The sequence below is a fragment of the Colletotrichum lupini genome, chromosome 2, assembly GCF_023278565.1.
Source record: "Colletotrichum lupini chromosome 2, complete sequence".
Lineage (NCBI taxonomy): Eukaryota > Fungi > Ascomycota > Sordariomycetes > Glomerellales > Glomerellaceae > Colletotrichum > Colletotrichum lupini.
In genome coordinates this window covers 4,901,069-4,921,022 of record NC_064675.1, presented here as the reverse complement: position 1 = coordinate 4,921,022, position 19,954 = coordinate 4,901,069, and the positions used below count along the sequence as shown (strand labels likewise).

The following is a 19,954-nucleotide window of genomic DNA, read 5'->3' as shown; positions in this document are numbered from 1 at the left end:
AACGCCGGCCTCTCGCAGTATTCCCATACTCCGTAGACAACCCCCCCCCCCCCCCAACCCCCCGGATCTAGGCCTGGCATGCCCCTCCTCTATTTCCAAAAGGGACACAGAGAATTCCCATCCCCAGACCCTGGTTCGCTTCTCCTCCTTTTTCCAATCCATCTCTGTCTCCAAGAGTACTTCCGTAGATCTCTCCACGTGCCCACCCGACAACCATGCTGAGCGACCCCCTGTCCCTCACCAATGAAGTCCAACCTAGACTTCCACTTTCTGCAAGTTGACCGACCCCTCCATGGCCCGGCGGCTACGAGGGAGCCACAGGATACCACAGTGACCCAATAATCCTCCCGTCACCGTCACTTTATACTCCTTTAAGCCGCTTGGAAAGAACTAATATTGGAACAATCCCGTAGCATCATCACTATATTGAACGCTCATCATCACATTACCCGTCTTCATATCCACTCACTAGCAAGAGCCGCGGGCACTACTTGATCTTCCATCGCTTCATCTCACCAGTCACTGTGCAGCTCTCAGCTCTTTACTTTACTCCTAATCGACTAGGCAAGTGTGCCAAAAATAATTCATAGACTTGATATCTCTCTATGAGACCCGGCTGCGAGGGGCTTGCTGATAATGCTGATCTCGGCATCAAGACCCATTTCTGGCTCTATCACACACTTCCTCGCAATCTCCGCATCCGCCTACTTCGTAGTCATCCGTCCAGAAAGAGAAAAAAAAGACCCAGTTTACAGCAATTCGTCAGAGGCCATGTATGAACCGGACCATGATACCCTGTCCCTTCGGCCGTTACTGCCCATCTGCTGGACTTGAAAACTTTTACCCTTCCTTGGGCCCTCAAACGCCTACACGCCATGTAAATGCAAGAAGCTTCCGCCGTCCATGCATAGCGCTCTCTGCTGCTAATTTCAGGACCCGTCCTTCGTCTCCTAGACGCCTTACGCGGTTGGCCTGTTTCCTACCACGTCGCACCATTTATGTTCACAAGTAATGTCGTAGTCGTTCAATTCGTCAGGGTCGCCGGCGGTTTCCGTCACTGGAGATCTGGCTCTGGAAGGTCGCCAGCCGCCTGCATACTGATGTCTGCAATGCTTTCCAGCTGCTCAGAGGACCCGCACGAATTCTCCCAGTCTTGACGGCCGTTCAGTCAGCCGTCACGGTTCCGAGCCGAGGGTGTCTGAATCACTGTAGAGTCCTGGAGACATACCGGAGCCCTCATCCTCCAATTCTTCAACCGTCATGCGGCGTAATGGCTCAAGGACAGCTAGCATTGAGTGTTAGCAGTGACTCAATCGTCAAACACTTGATGACTTACAGTGGTAGAGGTTTTGGTATTCTGCAAAGGTAATGAGGCGATCATTTTCGAGCCCCAGATCGACCCCAAAGAAGGGTTCGCACTTGGCAATAATGGCCTGGAGGTGTTCGGTGGAATGCTTTGCCACCTGAGCACGTCGCTTGACAAAGTATTCCTGAAGGTATACCAGGCAGCTCATGGCAAGCTTCCGTGCCGTTGCGTTCATAGCAGCCGCCAAACTCTCGTCTTCATCATCGAGCAAGTCATGGTTCTCGAACCACATACAGAGGAGGGTTTCCGTGCCCTGTCGCACATCTGCGTCGTAGTAGCCCAACAGAGGAGGTGCCCACATAGGGATAAACTCGACGTATTGAGGATACCGCATAGCCCGAATCTCCTCTCTTTCGTTCTGCAGATGCACATAGGCAAGTCGGAAAAACTCCAGAAAGGCCTGCCCGTCCGTGTTTTGGAGTGCCCTGCACTGGAATGCTATCGTGCGGAAGAGGGCCTGAATATTGGCTGCGTTTCTGCTCTCTTGGGAGTATATCGCAGCTGCTCTGATGTAAGGCGCGTTGGAATACTGTACTGCGCCGCCTGTTATCGTATTTCTGAGGAGTGTGAAGACTCTGTTATCCATGTCGGGGCTCAGGTGAATGATCCTTTTGATGATCGATGTTGTGTAAGCAGGCTCTTGGTCGATATCGATTAGCTTTTTGACAAAAGTACTGCCTGCGTCTAGCTTCCACTCGTGGGTTAAGACGTTGATCTCTTCTGGGGTCCATGACATTTTCGGCGCCTGATGTTCCATGTAAATATCCAATCGCATCTCGGCACTTTCGACGATTGTGTGAACGTCAAGGACATCTTCTAGAGCGTCCATGAAGTGGTCGATTAGCTGGATGATCATTTCGTACGATGTTGAGCGCGTATTGCTGATACGACGAATGACGTTCGTAAGCATTCGAGCGTAGTTGCTGGGAAGGTCCATGTTGGCATCAGCAAAGACAATGCGTAGCACCCTGTAGAACCAATTTTCCGCCATGAGCACAGCAGTCTCCATTGTGCCCAATTGCGCAAAGGCCAGGATAGTTTGAAAAACTTCAGGCCATGACCTGATATTGGCGTGGAAATTATTCCATAGCGCCTCGAGCAGCTGAACGCACTGCATGATAACAGGGTCTTCGACCAGCTCGTCCTGTGACAGCCCCCACATCTCTGGCCTAGAAGTTTTGATCTGCCGCAGGGCCGTGAGGAAGAGACTACCGATCGAGTATCTGATGGCAGGGTCCGGGTTTCTCTGCAAAAGTTGCCGGAATGCTTCGTGCCTCTCCTGGAAGTAATCAAAGAAGTCCGCAGCGCAATTAGCACAGTTGACAATGGCATGCTCAATCTCGTCTCGATATTCTTCAAAGTCGGGGAGGTCTTTGGTTCGGGATGCAACTTGGTCAAGGTGGCCAAGGAACATGAACATCGCATGCTGCTCAACGACGTGTGTGTCAGAACATTTCCCACCGTTTCGCATCATGGCATGTTGGAACACCCGGAGCACGAATTTCGAGTGGTTTGGGTCGTAGAGGCAGTGTCTCCGTAGGAGCAACGTATTTTCCCCGTTGATATGGTCGATGACTTCGAGTGGGACCTCGACCTTCAATGGAGTCGGGATAGATTGGCGCTGCAACTTCTCTTGCTCTGCTTTCAACACCGAAGACCGTTGGTAGAAGAGCATGTATGCACTATACGTCTTGTCGTAAGCTATGCCGGTTTCCAGAGACCCATCCGTGCCACCAAAAGTCGACTCTTCCATCTTGGTTGGGTCCCAAGGGGTGACAAGGTCGTCATTGAACTCGAACCAAGCCTCCGAGGAGGCCGCCGTTGGTCTTTCCCGGATGTATGAGTAGTAATGACCGGATTCTGCCGTACCAGCGTGAACGAGCACACCGACCAACTCGAACATATCCTCTTCACCAGGCTCGGAGGGAGAGTCAAGGTGTCCAACAGTGTAGGGCCGCATGTCGATCTGGGTTGGAAACGAAAAGTAATCGTTGATCTTGCTTCTCATAAGCGTCCGCAGGTTGAAATCGAACCGTTTGAGATGGAAAATCAGATTATCTGGAATGTCCTTCAAACAAGCCCTCTTCACTGCGTCCACATGTCGGTCGCAGCTCGAGCATTTATACTTGTTGTCTCCTTCCATGATCTCCCCGTCGACATAAGCCTGGAGACTATCTTGGAGGGTGCTCTTGCCCTTGATGTCGCACTGAATCGCCGAGAATGGCTCTAGTCGGTCAGAAACGTGTTCGCACTCCTTGGAGGCGACTTGCTGTACGAGCTGACCGCCGTAAAAGGATCTTAGCGTTTTTCTGTCATCTGCTGTTGAAAGCTGTCCTTCCCAGCGATCAAAAAGCAGGTTGTAGAATTCATCGACATCCATTTGGTTGTGAACGTCGATGACGGTCTCTTCATATGTCTTGATAGACCCGACAAGGAGGCTAGGATCGATGAATTTTCGAGAGCTCTCCTGCATGAAAGCGAAGAGTTTGCGCGTCTCTCTGAGCAGACCGTGGGTGTTCGATTGGGCTGGGATGCGGGCGTTCATCATGAATCGACGGAAGCCTGTATTCATGAAGAGCTGTGTGAAGAGCGAGTTCAGATAGCAAGTGTTGGACAGATTGCGGAGCCCGGCGTAGCCACAAGGAGCCCTCACGGCAGACATCCTGTCGAATGAAGGCTGTAATTCGTAGAGATATGGATCTGTCCTTCTGCATAAGCCGCGCCCCTCAGTAGTAAAGGAATGGGTGAGCAAACCGTTATCAAACTCATCGAACGGAACCAGCGATTCAAGAGCTTCTATCAAAGCGAGGAACTCGTAATCTCGATCGCGAACTAGGTCGAAGATGATCTCGGCAAGAATTCCTCTAGTATTCGTCGACAGGAGAAAATTTCGAATCGAACTCAGGCTATGCTGCCCTGGTTGCGGAAACAAGTGCCTCCAGAACAGCTTTCGGCCAAGGTTTCTGCGTTGATAGTCAGTATCGATGCGGAGTTTTGCATGGTACCCTTTTATTCACTTACGCTGGAAGGCTGCTTTCCAAATCCACGTCCGATCCCTCGTCAAGGCAACTCTGGATAAGTTTCACTAAACCATTGGCCACAGCATCTTCGGTCCCGGCTTGCCCGAGTCGCTTGACATGGTCAGCACATTAATCTAAAAAGTCCGTCGCAGCGCTGCTTACCTCGGTAGAATCGTGCTCGAGTAGGAGCCTGCCACAGTCGCTGGCCAAAGCAGGAATGTCCACAACGGCAGCTTCATCGAATGCCATCTGATGTAGCAGGACGAGCGACAAGTCAAACACCTGCTGACACTGTTTGGGAGTCTTTGCTGCTCTGATTATCAGTCGGTGCAACATTGGCCACAGGAATGCGCAGAACGAGTTGGTATTCGTGTTGGACCTGTTCGATGTGTCAGAGCTTGGCAGATGCTCTCTAGTATGTAATACGTACTCGTAGGGCACGATGACTCTTTCTTCCAATAGCTTGGCGACGTTTGCACGAATTGCATCTGACGGTTCATCGAGGAGTAAGATTCCCATCAACTCTTCGAGATCAGGCAACGCCTTCAGAGACATCCAGAAGGCAGAGTCGACGGCTGCGCTTCGAAGAATGGCCGAAAAAGTCGATGCGATGAGGGGAATCAAGCCGCTGTGGCTAGGAGCAGACACCGCGGACCGAAGAATCTCGATGAGGCGGTCTGCAGGCGCCATAGCTACCGGCTTGGGCCGTACATCGAGCCCGTCGACATCAGGGTCTATTGCGACGTTAGATTGTCCAAGTCTTAAAGATCTCCGCAACTCACCTCTGAAAGTCAGTCCGTAGACGTTCATGAAGTTGTAAGTCAGGCGGTTCTGGAGAGCTCCAGAGGCACAGTCACCAAGGATTTCACGATCGGAGATCGCCACCACAACCAGCGCCCTCACCCTGACGAGCGCGTCTAGATACGCGTCAACATCTGCATCAACGGCATCGGTAAGTGTCGCCGCAGCCTCGGTCAGTCGACGGCCGGCAGCTCCTATGTACTCCGTCATGGCGTACAGGGCATATAGCGACTTGAATGGCTGGCCCGAAGGAAAAACTTGTCGATATGAGGCATCTGACGAATCGAAGGTAGCCAACATGTGTGTATCGGCAGGCAACCCCGTGAGAAACGTGTGCATCTGTGACTGAGTTAGCTCATTGAGACCAGGCCTGGATAATTCGAGTGCAAACCTCTGTGGCAATGACCTCTTTCATACTCAAATAGTCCCAAAGCTGCTCGAAGTGGCCCAGGATTTCTATTTCCAAGAGGGAGGCACCTGGCTTGATTCTAGACGCCATGGCTGTACCGTTCTCCTCCCGTTTGACCAGGATGAGACCATCGTGGATCTTCAAGTCTTCGAGAGACTGACAAACGTTATTTTCGTTGGGTGCAAACGGGTGGCCGCGGTAGTAAATGCGGTAGTTATCGAAGCCCGTTGCTTGCCTGATGGTGGCTAAAAGGGAGGCGGCTGTATTCTGCCGTCCGACTTCGAGAGGAATGATGTCTGTCTGCTTGTTCCCATCGAAGGACTGGACTTTGAGCTCAGCTGACTCTCCTTCGGCTATACTCGGCGAGCCAGGTGTCAAGGCGCGGAGGTCGGGAGCAGAGAAGTGGTCCTTGGCTTGGTGAGCTTTCATAAAGTGCCGCAGAACCGCAAGAGATCGGCTGAAAGTTCGCTCTTGTTCCAGAGTCTGCTCCTCGGTTGATATGATAGCCATAGACTCATCGTCGCTAGGCTTGCTGCCGTCGGAAGCCTCCAGCCGCTTCGCAGCGTCTAGCATCTGCTCGAGGCATCGATTTACGAGGCCCAGATGAACCTGGCAAGCTCTGTGATGAGGGTATGCCATGATAGACTTACTATCGACATAGATGTCACCTACGAGCGTCTGAATCGCAGCATCCACGAATGGCAGGTCTTTGGCAACCATAACTCCATCTTCAGCGTCAAGAATCATGCGCCAAAGCTGTTCAACTCCGCTCTGCGCGAGACTCTCAACGTCATCCAGTATGATATCATTGATGTCATTGACACGGGGAAGAACGGCGTTTCTGACGAATTCCAATGCTCCTCCGCAGAGACAATTGCGGGGAAGATTCGGTAGGTAGTCGCTGAAGCAGACTGATAGGAAAGGGTTGCCAAATGCTGTTTTGGGGAGGGAGTTCAAAATCTTCCAGCCGTCGTCCCGATCGTCTTGACTCGCTGCACCATGGCCCACAAGCATATCCCAAAGGCGTGGACCCAGGTCTGATGTGACTGTTGACGGCTCGTAAGCCAGGATATTGGTAATGAGATCTCTTCGAGAATGGTTGACCGCTCCGCCGAGGGTCCTTCTGATGCCATTGTGCTTCCCTTGCTCAATCGCATGCTCAAGTTCATCAATAACCAATGATGTCAAGTTATGGTCTGTCGTCAAGGTTCGTAGCTCGGACGCCACAGCAGGCCGTAATGCCATTGAGAGACACGACAAAGTGCCCAATGTCGTCGATGTCTTTGCAGCGATATCTTTGATGCAGTCGAAGTAGATCTCTTTCCGCACTTCGGGTTCAATACCGTCTCTCACTAGTTCTCTGAACTTGTTCATTGCAAAGTGATGAACGTCTGGGTAAGCAACGACCGAATCCGAAACATATATCGAGGATTCTCGCAAAAGTCGGATGCAGATACTCAACGGCAGCACGCTCTGCGACTCGCCCGCAATTTGGGTTTTGTGCTGAAGAGACTTCAGGCTTTGGTCGCAAAGTCCCCGTAAAGATGCGGTGAAATTCTCGATGGGCAAGGTTTGCATCTTCTCGCACAAGTAGTGCAGCTCCTCCTTGGAGAACAAGTTTGTGATGCCCGTTGTCATGCGAATCAAAGCTTCTGAAACTCGTGGATCTTGAGCAGTGGTGATGGTCTGCCATAGCAGATCGGTTTGCCCGCTACGATATAGGCGAGTAACGACCAGGAACCCGACGATATTACCGCTCTCGACTGTGATTTCGGGATGGCATGTCGGTCCCAAGATGTAGTCGACTAACTTGGTTCGAAGAAGGTACTCGGCCACGTAATTCAAAAACTGCTTGCACTCCTCATCCTCATTGTCGCTGTACCTCTTCCAGCAGGTAACCAGATCATGGCACATGTTCGATGCTGCCAGGACACGCAGCTGCATCTGACTCGACGTGATGAGCTTTCCGTATATTCCAAGTCGCCATTCCAGCGAGATGGCCTCCGGGATGAATTTGGAGGGCAACTCAGGGTGTTTTTGCTGGTACGCTCTCAGGCGCTCTGTGGCCAGTCTGTGTTCACCGTTGAGGCAGATTTTGAAAACCTCCGAAAGCGAATGAATGAGATTTGTTGTCGTGTCGTTTGAGAGCTGAGTTACCTTGTTTTCGATCGTCGCGGAAAACGCGTTGGAAGCTAGGTTGTACAGCAAATGACCGTCCGCCACTCTTACTTTCGCCATCTCTAGGCTCTGGGGGGAGGCTTCTCGGTGGATACCCTGAACAACCTTTTGAAGGATATGTGCAGCAACGCTGCAAATCGGCGCGAGTACGTCCATCAAATGTTGATATCTCGGCGCATTGCTCAAGTGTATCTGAGCTAGCTTGATCAATCCTTTGATACCACCAATTCCCGCCTGGAAAGTGTTCAGCATGTCAGTGCTGAGCAGCTCTTCGTCAGGTATTTGACCGTTCTGAGCCCGGCTATGTTCTCTCTTAGCGAATGACGTCAAGGGCTGCAAAAAGCGAAAGAGAAGAAATTCCGGCTGACGCCGTTCGTCGCCTGGAGACATCTGAAAAGCCTGAGCTGTGATGAAATCGAATTCGACAAAATGAGCGGTCATCCTGGCATAGGCGTGGAAAAATTGGCCAATCGTTTGCCGTGTTTCCAGTGGGATAGGATGTCTGAAGAAGATGTGTGAGTAAGTAACCATTTCAATAAGACGAATCGGAGTACTTACTTTCTAGTCGCCAAAGCCCAGGCGATTTCGGGAAACATGTGCCAAAAGGTGTGATAAGCCACTTGAGACTCGTAGGCGACCCTGCCACCAACAAGGCCAACGTATTTGACGTATGAGACCATCCAGGCATACAGAGACTCTAGCACAGCTTCTTCCGGGGGCGCTTCTATACTCAGTTAGACCGGTACAAGCTTTCTTGAGCTTGAGCTTGAGCTGCACAGCACTCACGGGAACTTAGATATTGAACTAGCTTCGTGACAGTATCAGGAAGTGACTCGTGAGCCTCGTGGTACGGAAAATCGGGGGTCGGGTCGAAGGATGCAGCATCCTCGCGAATGATACTGACATCGTCGTCGTACGGAGCATCCTGGTCATCGTCGGTTATTGCAACCACCTCGACCTCGGGGCTCTGTGGGCTTGACGACGAAGAAGGTGGGGTATCTGTGATCTCGATAGGAGCTTGCGCCATGTCGACTTCGCCCAGGTCTTCAACGCTCTTCTTCACACCTTCCGAAAGTTCAGTTGGTGGGTCTGGTATGGTCCGGGGTGTCGGCGAGACAGGAGAGGAGGAGAGAGGATCGGGCTGGGTGGCATTGCGTAGGTTTATCGTGACCCGGCTAGAGGAAGGTTCTGTCGGAGGCTCTCGAACTGTCGACTGCCGTTCTGGTGTTTGCGGGGTAGAGGAATGTGTGTCTATCTTCATGGCAGAGTCTTGTGTGGCAGCTTCGTCGGGGCGGTTTGCCGCTGGTGAGCTCGAGGTATCGATGCTCGCTTTGGTACTGTCGACGGAGAGGCTCCGGGAGCCACCAGACATGGACGTTCGGCGTCGTTTCCTAGAAGAATCGTCGCCGTCGGTGAAGGGGTTCGGCCTCGTTGAGCTAGGCTCTGAGGAGACCGCGCGATCTGGTGCTTCCGGGGATCCTGTTGGTAGGTCCATCTGGTTGATGCAATGAAGTATTGCAGCGCGGGTCCTGGAGCTCCAGAGACGTCACTCGGGCGCGAGAGACGACTCGGTAGCAGCTGGTCGAAATTAGCATGTGGGTTCTTTTGTCGGCTGGCAGTGATGATTGGAGCCGCGATGGAGGTATGTTGGCGTAGTGATGATGGGGGGTTATTTTTTTTCTCTTGGAGAAGTGGATAACAGATGGTGATCAGGCTGCAGCAGCTTGATCCCTCAAAGCAAAGGCGAGAGAAGGTAAGGTGAAAAAGTCGGGGAGGTCGGCGCTAAGATGTCAAGGTGAGGATGACAGTGACGATAGCAACGTGCAGGCTGAGGTCTAACGCAGCAAGAACGTCAAATGGAAAGCACACGGCGGCGTGTCGAAGGTGGGCTTTTTTGGGGAGGGAGCAGGGGTTGCACGTCGGTCCTTTCGGGTACTTAAAAGAGACGCGGTGCAGGCGTGGAGGACGTGAATCCACTAGAGCTAAGAGCTTTGGAGGGGGAGGGGGGACTCGTCTGTTTTGGAGACGAGCGGATTGGGGGGAAGAGAGATGAGGTAATGAGGAAGAATGGCAGAGACCTAGGTACCTGCTTTGGTGCAAGATTTGGAGGAGCAGGGCATGTACCTTACCTTTGGGTGGTGGGAGTGTTGGTAGTTGTAGCTCCCGTCTGTGAGAAATGGAACCTTTGAGCTTCCGGTAAATCTTGGCTCGCGTTATGAGATAAGTAAGGTACCTAGTAAGGTGTGTAGCTACGATAGCTTGACTATATACCTTACCTCAAGGCGCTTGGCGAAAAGTAGGTAGAAGGGCGATGCGCAGGTGAAAGATGTTCGGGAGTGAAAAGAGCTGGATTGAGTCTGAAGAGAGGTGTTAGATGAGCATTGGATGTCTGCCTTTACATAATTTTTCTCCTTGCGTGACAGACCCAAGGCATACCTCTCTGGGTCTCTCTGGCTTACCTACCTAGGACAGCACTCGCCGGTCAGAGTGGTTGAGGATAAGGTGCTGGCAGAAGCTTTTGGACGATAAGATAGATCCTCGAGATGATAGGTGCGGGGTGGGGGTGCCGGTGCAATGCGAGGTCTTTGGTGCCCATGTGGCTCAAGCTCAAGGAGAATAGGTACCTACCTACCGGAACGAATAATCAGGGCACCAAGGTACCTGAGGCACCAGAGACGAAAGTGGAGACAGCCAGAGATGGCGGGACCTTCTAGACGTAGGTAGATAGGTACCTTGCAAGTTGCACATCAAGCTCCCGCGACACATGGAAGGTGACGGCGACATCAAGCAGCCCTTCTCTTTGCTGATCATCACCTTATTTTTGCTTTGCGATGAATCATTATCGCTACATCTCCAAGGAATTGCATCTTTTGCTTGGAAGAACAATTACAATCTGATGGATTGGCACCAGACAAGCGGCCAACTCTGCTTAAGTACTGAAACTACAATCGGTCCACAGGTTGTGGCTCACGGGCGAGGGAGGAGCACAAATCATGGTCTGTACCTGCCTAACTCAAGTTACACAAATAGACAGGACAAGAATGGGAAGCTACATAGAAACAAGTAGCGGTCAATTGTATTTATGAAAAACTTCAGCTCTCGTCTCTTCCTAGGGAGAGGTTTCGGCCTTTCATTCACGAAATGCATCCAGGTAAAGAAAGGAATGGCCATACTCCAGCAACGTGAGACAAAAAAATGAGGTATTGTCATTGAACAATGCACTCAGGTACAGCAACCAGTGAGTGACCAGCCCAAAGACGTTGACACTAGGTAGTGCACCTTGTTAAGGACATTCTAACGCCCAAATGCGACTTGAAGTCAAATGTGCTCGTATCTCCAAGTTTGGCCTGAGCTCTGGAAATGCGCCAAAGGAATCTTGGCCGAGGGTATGCCGTCAAATATCATAATCACTCTTTAGCGTCCACTGACCAGAGTTGGTCAATCCATACTACTTGAAATGTCAAGATGCGCCTATGGAAGCTCGAACAGCATCGTCTTCAGTGTCGAAGTCCATTGGAGAGCACGAGATATATGGAGTTCATGAATCTCGACAGAGAGTACTCCGTACTTCTTTGGGCGAGAGGTGACCCTGGATGGGTAGCTTGGTTCACCGGCTGCTCATAGCAGGCAGCAACCCAAAGCCGGGCTCCTCCATGTTCCGGTCTACCTAGTTCCATCCATAAGGTACGATCGTGTGTCTGTACGGGATCAGTCGGAGTCCCAGCTTGTTATTACATCGGCGACCTTGGGTATGCCCAGGGCAAAATGCCTAGGCAGAGCAGCCTCCGACCCGCCCCAGAGCATTGTCACATTTGAGTCGTCTCATATGAGCACTCTCTTTCGGAGTCCAGTCTCGTATCGGAACCGACCAGATGACACATGAAAAGCTTCCGTCACTTTGGTCATAACTCAACGTCGCATTCGGCCTCTCGGCGACCCTTGCGCGACCCGGCTCTTCCATCCGCAGCTGTCTGTCCGTGCCCCCCGAGGGGCTTGGAGCTCATGCGGGGCCGGTATTCTTAGCGGCCCATGTCCATGCAAACTCGCCTCAACGACCCCAACGTCGACATTCAGCCGACTGCCCGCATCGACATCATTGGGATCAGGTACCTCAGAGAGCTCAAGAGGGCGTCCAAAAGCCCTAGTCAAGGACTGACCTCTATCACTACCTACTTTCCAGCCGTATGCTAAGCTCCTGGCCCGACTCATCATCGCCCTCCAACTTCCAAGGTTTGAAGCTTTCGATGCCCGTTCATCTGTTTCCTTCCCCTCTAATGATCCATCATGTGGCGCTAGTGCCACCTCGCTTATCTGTCTATCGGCCGCTAAAGCCAATTAGTCCCCTTGTTGCTTCCGACTGACGAGTTTTATTTTTGTCCTTATTTCTTTTCTTTGGGCAACGACTCGCAAGTGTTGGTATTGATCCCTCCAGCCGTGCATTTTGGTCAACAACCAATTGCATGACACCTCCTGCTATAATTATCCCGATTGGAAAAGCCAAGTTCAACTCGACTGTTTGCTGTTTCCTACAAGCATCGACCAAGCCTTACGGGCCAATACCCATCCATGATTTGAACTTCTCGAGCACCAGCCACCCAACTCCAACTTTCGACTTTTGATTTGCTAGCCCCTAAACTACTTCTAGTGGACCGTCAAATCCAACGTCTCTCAGTTGCAACAGAAATTCACAGGACTACCATTACGCTCTACTCGTCTTCTCATTCGGCTGCTTCACCTAGTAAGTCACTCTCTGGGGCACAGTACTGGTTTCGCTCTCGACTCGAGTCCTTGACTTGCATACCAAACGACCAATCGTGACGTCTGGTCACGTTGAGTAAGACATCAAAATGGCCAACCAACTGCGTAAAAAGTTGGTGCATTCAGTTGGCACACCGTTTTCAGCAGTACAATGGTAGGAGTGCTTTTGACAGGTCTATTTAAGTACTCGAATTGCTTACACACTACAGGCCCGAGGTCGCCTTTGAAGATCAAGACGCCATTCTTGAGTTACTTTGCAGGTACTTCTTTGAGATTCCTGCTCGGGCTACTGGCTCGGGCTACTGGCACGTGTCTACATTGAAATTGAGCTGACCAGACACACAGTCTGTTGACACCACTGGGTCAACACCGCCAAAGGCACGTCAAGGCTTCGGAAGGTAAACGGGCCGCCAAAAGGAAGAGAAAGGAAGAAGGAGCTGCTGGCAAGGAGCCCGAGAAGAGCGAACGTCCACCACTGCCAGAAATCGCGTCTTTCGTCGACGTTGGTCTGGCAAGCATTACCCGCAACCTCGAACGACTCGCATCGACGCAGCAAGGATCAGAGCCAGACACCGATGGAGCCAGCACGGCGGCAGTCCCCCCCGCTCCATATGCCCTTATTTTCGTCGCCCGCTCCGGCCAGTCATCGGCCTTCAACTGTCAACTGCCCCAGATGGTAGCCGTGGCCTCCAATACCGCTGCACCAGCGTCTGCAACAAGACTGGTCGGATACTCCAAGCCATGTGGCGAGAAACTCAGCGCTGCCGTCGGTATCCCGAGGGTCTCGTCGATTGGAATCCGGGTCGGTGCCCCCATGTCGAAGGCGCTGGTAGACTACGTTCAGAAGCACGTCTCGCCTATCCACGTCGCTTGGTTGGACGAGGCAAAGGATGCTGTCTACCGTTCCACACAGTTGAAGGCGGAAGAAAAGATGGTACCGGCCAAGAAGAGCGGCAAGGCATAAGATAATAGGAAACGCCAAATTTCTGCTCGGCTTGAAAGAATTCCTACAGCGAAATACAGATGGCGATGAGATACCCATAGCTCGCCCAGCAATGCGAATCGACCTGCCAACTCGAATACCCAGATTTTCCCATTCTGCCCTCGCTGAATTAGCTTTTATTTGATGGTATGCATATGCTAGATATTCGAGGTAAATAAGGGGACCGATTGTCAGTACAAGTGCCTCTCCCATCCACCCATGACGAGGAAGAGCGACGCCCACAAATGTAAGCGAAAATTGTCTTGTACAGGTGCTTTGGCATTATACTGGCTCCCTGCTTGATATCTGAAGTAGACGTCTCTTCTTCTTCTTCCTCTTCTTCAACATGAACCTCAGCTGACGAGTGCCAGATAAGGCGGATATCCAACAAAGAGCTCTCTGATTCCTCTGTTTTGTTACTTTTGCTGCAGCCATGTGCTAGCCCTTCACGCCCAGCCTAGCAGCCCGTCAAGCCTTCCCACATGAATCGGTGGCCCTATTAGACAAGAAGAGCAGCATACTTCTACTCTCCAACATCATCTGGTGATAGTCCTCACACCTTCCCAACAAAAACATTTCTTCCGTCCCATATACTTGTCCCAGCAACCGTCCCAAAGACCCATTCCGTCCCATTATCTGTTGCCGTCTCATTTTTCTCTATGCCCTAAGCCGGGTGAACCATATTTGTTTACTCTGATTTTTCTTCCAAAGCAACCTGCCTATGCCTGCCTTTGACCCCTGGATTTTCTCCCAAGCTCCTACCTTCCTCGAAGATCACCTACCCCAGCAACCTTACCTTCCCTTTTTGTCCAGGTTGGCAAGGCAAGCTATCCTTCCTCGCTGGACCACCGGGCAAGGTTCCTTCTCTACATCTCATAGACGGTCTCGTGTCCTTGCACTCGACTACTCTTCTCAGCGCTCGTCAGTTTTATCTACCCAAGTTCCTATCCAAACATATCTGGTTTCCCACCTTGGGCGCCGTCCCCAGCCAACACTCACATTGACGCCGAATTAAGCAGGACACCAACAGACGAGTTTTCTCTTTCCAGCAACGAGAAAAAGGCAGAGAAAGAGGCTCTACCTAGGCAAGGTGAGTACTAAACATCCTCTTCATTTCTTTCCTTCAAGGTTCATCTACTCGGTTGAGGACATTTCTCTACGAAGGCCCCTTCCTTGGGATAACGAGCTTGATGTCGCGTATGCCTTTTCATAGTTTTATGCCTTTCACAATCATGACAATCTGTGCCGAAATCTTCGACTTCAACACTTTCTATATCTTCTGCATTGCGTTTGCTGAATGCTTCCAAACATTGACCATTGATCGGCAGATATCCCGGTCTATTTCCAGGTGCAAGGAGGAATTTGACACTAATCAAATCACTAGACATCTATTAGAGAAAGTTCTGAACTATCAGCTACAGAGGACGTGCTGCCAAAATGTTTGCCAACATGGACCCCAAGAAGCAGGCTGAACAGATGGCAGCAGCAAGAGCTCTTGCCGCGGAGTTCAGCAAAGCCAAGGGAGGCAGCAGTAGGGGCAGGAACAGCGGACGAGGACGCATGAACGATGGCGGCAGTGGCAGCAGGCCTGGCGGCATCGAAAGAGCAACCCCTACTCGATACGATGCTCCTCCGACTCAGATGAGTGAGTCGACTCCTTGAGAGACCATTGTTCAATTTGCTAATCCTTGCAGGCCGTCCTATGCCTTCTTCTTCGCGTCCTGTCTTCACGCAGCCGCAAGTCAATCGAGCCAGAGTCCAGCCTTCCGTCGTCACTCGTGTCGATCCCACTCTCGCGGGTTGGTTGGCAAACACGCCTCAGACTGGTCCAGCGACGCCGGTGACGCCCACGATGCCGACGATTCCCGCGAACACAGTGCCTGCTCGCTCTGACGCTCCGATGGGAGTCGATCAGAAACTCGCCAGCTGGCTTACACCCAAGCTTAGCCCGGTTGCCGCTTCTCCCAAGGAGACTTCGACCAGCCGTGCCTCGTCAAGCATACCTGTCACCAAAATTGATGGCCCCGAGACATCGAAAGCCGCCGTTCCCGGAAATGCTCAAGCTGTGTTTCAATCCAACGCTCCTCCGCCTTCTCTGGAAAATGAGGCTGTCTTCTCTCCTGAGACGACTGTCCGTTCGAAGCCGAGTGGCTTGGGAAAGAGCTTGCGGATCGCTCACGAGGCAAAAGTCATCAGGGAACAGAATAATATGAGCGGAGTGGGAACTACTGCCAGTTCCAACTTGGATGCCAAAGCTTTTGCTCTTTTCGCCAAAGACATTGAGTTGGTGACACAGCCGCAGTCTAACCACAACGTACAGGCTCCTCGTCTTCCTGAAACCGTTCACGACAAGCAATATGCTGAAGCCTCCTCCTCAACGAAGACTGAGACCTCTGCTGTTAAATCAGAGCTCAAATTCGGTTCCGTCGAATGGGCTCTGGCGCAGCTCGAAAGTGGCCGGGAACTTCCTGGCCACCATGAGTTCCACGCTCGCATGGCTCAAGAAGTCGGAAACAAGTCTGGCGCTGTGCCCGCCACTGATACTCATTCCGGAATCATCAACAACACTCAGCCCCTCATTGAGCAGCAGGAGACAACCGAAGAAAAGAAAACAGCGGAGCCTCAGATGAAGGAACCCTACTGCAACTGCCCTAAGAGAAGCCACCCAATTATTGGCTTGGCGGCTTCATGCTACAACACGGATTCTGACGGCGATCATGACCTCACTCGCATGAAAGGTGCGTCGGATGCAGTGAAGAACAGATTCGCGGTCAACGTAATCCTCCACGAGCACTCGAACCCAGACTGTCCCAAGCTGCTTCAGGCTGCTGCCCAATTCCCTCTTCACTTCGGCGCCAGCCCTGCCATTGTAGATGACCCCGACGATCATCTCCAGGTCATCCAATGGAAGGACTCGGACGGCGTATCCGGTCCCTCGAGCAGTGTGCCCGTTCGGAATATCAATTCATCTGGCCATCAGAACAACTCGCCCGGCGCTTCGAACAGTTTGGCTGTCGCCTTCAACAACTCGTCCGGTCCTCCTTTGGCTGGTGCTCCAGTCCCACAGCCGTCTGTCCGCCGCCGTAGAGGCATCAACGAATCGATGTGGGCTTAGATCGTCATCGGGATGCATCTCTCACCGTCGCCAACTCTGGAATGTTTGAATCGTTGCTCCTCTATGATCGGGCAACAATTGCAAATCCTCTGAGGGGCACTACTTTGACAGAAAATGGACGCGATATGGATAGGCAAACTTCCGCAGCCGTATCCTCAGATTGTTGAAGTTGTGACAACATCTCTGATCTCTCTTAGCACTCTTTAATGATGCCTTATAGCGGCAAGACCTTGAGCTGCTACAGAGAAAGGGCATGGAGGACGCCACTAAGCATCGTCGTCGGATCGTCGGAAGATGGTGAGGGTTCGACGAGGCAGAGAGAGTTCTTGATGATGAAGATGATGATGGAAGGTTGACTTTGATATTGGCTTTGGGGGTTTCTCAACTTGGGGAAGCGGAACGAGATATCTCGTACAGAAGCCGCCCTGTGCGTCTGGAGGTATTAGGTAGTCCGCCGCCCAGGTCACTTGGCTCAGGAATGATACCTCACAGGCCGTCTAGGTAGATAGTCAATCCACAGTTTCTCAAAATTTCATGAATGCCAGGGCTTGATTCAATATGAGACATAAAGGCACTACCAAAGGGATCATGATCGAACCTGAAGATGGCTCCGGTGTTCATGGGCGGTGTATGTAATATGTACGTGGTCTCTAAATGCCAAAGCCCGCAACACCCGTAAAAAGGTAACCCCTTTTTATCACTTTTTCCCATGTTTCCCAACTCCTTTTTAGATTTCGTTCGACTGATGCCTCAAACCAATTACACTTCATGCTCATCCTCATGCGCTATTAATCTCCTTTTCTAATAACTTGACACCCTCCCTAACTTTGGGCGAAAAGTGCCTCCGCAGAAGCTCGCCCTCCCACACCGTCGTCGCAAAGGGATTGCTTCCCTCGACGCTGTCGCTGAGGGCGTTGTAGTTGCCGTCGCCCTTGCGCTCCTCGGTACACCACAGCGCGGCAATCTTCTTGCCGTGGGTGTGTCCGACGTCTTGCATGAGCGCGAGCGCCGCCTGCGCCGACTTATCGGGCATGTGTAGCGCCGCGGACATGATTTGCTTGCTGAAGGCCGCGAGTCGCAGGGGCGGGACGGAGCGGATCTGGTAGGCTGGCAAGAGGACAGCCGTGAGGCAGCGCAGGAGGAGGACGGTGGTGGTTTGCAGGTTGACGCGGTTGTCGCGGGTGGCGGCGGCCTGGGCGGGGCGGATGTGGAGGGATTTGGAGGTGAGTTCGAGGTCCGGGTTGAGGGAGAGGGAAGGGAGGGAGGTAAAGAGGTGGGTTACGAAGTGGGAGAGGTCGAGGTGCAGCGCGGAGCGGGAGTTGTGCGCGTCTTGGCCTGCCAGGAGGGCAAAGGCTGTGACTGTGCAAAGGAGGGCTTCGCGGCTCGTGTTGCGGGATGCGCCGCCGAGATCGTCGTCATCGTCGTCATCTTGTTCGTCTTGGTTCTCTTCGTCGTCGTCCTCCTCGCGGTTGGTGCCCTCTGCGTCCTCCTGAGCGTGGCGGATGAGATCTTTGAGGGCCTCCAGGAGATCGCCGAAGAAGTCCTGGTTGATGAGGTGGGCGTACTTGGCCAGGCCTTCGAGCACGGCGCCCATGAGCCACGGCACGCGCATCTTGAGGATGCGGAAGTAGGACGCAAAGACGAGTTTCAGCGTCTCGGACTGCATGCGCTCGCGCTCCTCGTGGCTGACGAGGGCGTCGGCCTGCTCCATGTCCTTTTGGATGGCCCTCTGCTCCTTGAGCATCTTGCGCTCCTTCTTGGTGCGGAACTCCTTTTTGAAGTTCTTGCGTGACTGAGGCGGGGGGGCACCCGGGTCGCGCTCCCGGTCGACGCGGTCTTGCGAGGCCTTGCCCGCGAACTCGTCGAGCAGGCGCAGGTGGAGGAAGAGGTTGAGCACGCTCTCATCGACGCCAAAGTTGCGGGCCTTCATCATCTTGGCGAGCAAGGAGACGGCCTCCATGGAGGGACGGCCCTCCTCGTCGTCGACGAAGAGCGTCTCGAGCGCGCGGCGGCACTTGTGAAAGTCGGCATCGATCTTGCGCTTGGAGAGCTTGCTGACGAGGATTTTCAGGAGGTCGTTGCGGAAGTTGAAGTGCGGGACGGCGTTGACGAGCGTGCAGGCGCACGAGATGGCGACGCTCGAGATGCTCTGCCCCGTTTTCCTCGTGGTCGGTATATCGGCCTTTGCCCACTTCGCGAGCTCCTTCACGTAGCCCTGGTACCCGGAGACGAGGGCCTGCTCAAAGGCGCGCAGCTTCCGGACCTCCTTGGAGAGCTTCTCGACGGGGGCGTCCTCGGCGACGGGCCGGATGCGGTAGCCCGGGATGACGTCCTTGTAGACGGCGAGCTGGGTGGCCAGCGCGAGCTTTTGAATGGCCTGGATGCGCGACTGGCCAATCTTTGCAATGGCCTTGAAGGCCGAGACGTTCTCCTCTGGATCCTCGTTCAGCACCATGGCAATCTTGGCGAGCTCCTCTTTGGCCTGGTGGATCTGGACGGGCTCGGGCAGGTCCGACTCCTCCTCTTCTTTCCTACGATCCTGGCGCAGACGTTCGTTGGCCGCCTCGGCGGTGGCCTCCTCGTCCTCACGGCCCTCAAGCCACTCGCCGTCGCTCGCGACCGAGTCGGCATCGTCGTTGTGATCGTCGCCCTGCAGGGACCGGTACTGCTCGAGGCGGCCGTCGGCTGTCTTGATGGGCAAGCGGGTGCTCTCCTTCTTGTCCTTCTTCCCTTTGCGCGGGCGGCTCTCGTAGTCCTGCTCTAGGTTCCAGCCGGCAGCGCTCTTGAAGAAGGACTTTTGGATCTTCTTGGACGACTTGCCGGTGTGATCGTTTTCGTCGTCGGGCGGCGGCGTGAGCCTGCGGCGTTTTGAAGCTCTAGAAGACATTTTGGGACAACAGATTTGTTTGGAATGTCAATCGGAAGGGATAGAACACTTCGAAAGGAGTTTGTTTTGTGGGATTCGCTTCGCTGGTCTTCAGAATGCTCTCGTCCTCGCTGAAAGAGAGATTTCTCAATGTACGGTGGGATTGAGTTGGGGACCCTGGGACCGCCAACGGCGGGAAGAGGGACCATCGAGAACTTTTTAGTGGAGGTTTTGGCCATTGAGCCAATGGAAACCCCGGAACACCCTCAGACCGCCCGAAATTTTTTGGGTTTCTGCCGCTACTCCAACCTTTTTCGCATCGCGATGCACCTGCATCCCACCTTTCGGCAACGGCACCTCTATTGTGAAAGATCCTACCTATCCACCAACGCTCGCCGAGTCCCAATCCGATTACACCGATACCGAACCGAGCACATTCGAATCGAAATTAAAACACCA

At 52.8% G+C, this 19,954-nt stretch overlaps 5 protein-coding genes across 5 annotated transcripts; 3 read left to right on the top strand and 2 right to left on the bottom strand.

Moving 5' to 3' along the window:
• Window positions 1-1,054: 1,054 nt before the first annotated feature.
• Window positions 1,055-9,269, bottom strand: CLUP02_03802 (ubiquitin carboxyl-terminal hydrolase; the record flags this gene model as incomplete). Its single annotated transcript, XM_049282819.1, has 10 exons — window positions 1,055-1,152; window positions 1,229-1,285; window positions 1,337-4,329; window positions 4,388-4,497; window positions 4,549-4,765; window positions 4,817-5,120; window positions 5,169-5,526; window positions 5,579-8,276; window positions 8,333-8,498; window positions 8,561-9,269. 10 exons carry the CDS (start codon window positions 9,267-9,269, stop codon window positions 1,055-1,057), a joined length of 7,710 nt encoding a protein of 2,569 aa, XP_049139962.1.
• Window positions 9,270-10,368: 1,099 nt separating this feature from the next.
• Window positions 10,369-12,393, top strand: CLUP02_03801 (uncharacterized protein; the record flags this gene model as incomplete). The annotated part of the gene is made up of 12 exons (XM_049282818.1): window positions 10,369-10,455; window positions 10,527-10,837; window positions 10,888-10,956; window positions 11,001-11,012; window positions 11,093-11,160; window positions 11,240-11,310; window positions 11,376-11,429; window positions 11,487-11,593; window positions 11,662-11,743; window positions 11,798-11,880; window positions 11,955-12,032; window positions 12,186-12,393. 12 exons carry the CDS (start codon window positions 10,369-10,371, stop codon window positions 12,391-12,393), a joined length of 1,230 nt encoding a protein of 409 aa, XP_049139961.1.
• A 228-nt stretch (window positions 12,394-12,621) lies between these two features.
• Window positions 12,622-13,496, top strand: CLUP02_03800 (uncharacterized protein; the record flags this gene model as incomplete). The annotated part of the gene is made up of 3 exons (XM_049282817.1): window positions 12,622-12,686; window positions 12,742-12,792; window positions 12,878-13,496. 3 exons carry the CDS (start codon window positions 12,622-12,624, stop codon window positions 13,494-13,496), a joined length of 735 nt encoding a protein of 244 aa, XP_049139960.1.
• A 1,250-nt stretch (window positions 13,497-14,746) lies between these two features.
• Window positions 14,747-16,629, top strand: CLUP02_03799 (uncharacterized protein; the record flags this gene model as incomplete). The annotated part of the gene is made up of 3 exons (XM_049282816.1): window positions 14,747-14,862; window positions 14,936-15,159; window positions 15,209-16,629. 3 exons carry the CDS (start codon window positions 14,747-14,749, stop codon window positions 16,627-16,629), a joined length of 1,761 nt encoding a protein of 586 aa, XP_049139959.1.
• A 778-nt stretch (window positions 16,630-17,407) lies between these two features.
• Window positions 17,408-19,516, bottom strand: CLUP02_03798 (nucleolar complex-associated protein; the record flags this gene model as incomplete). The annotated part of the gene is made up of 1 exon (XM_049282815.1): window positions 17,408-19,516. One exon carries the CDS (start codon window positions 19,514-19,516, stop codon window positions 17,408-17,410), a length of 2,109 nt encoding a protein of 702 aa, XP_049139958.1.
• Between the last annotated feature and the right edge of the window lie 438 nt (window positions 19,517-19,954).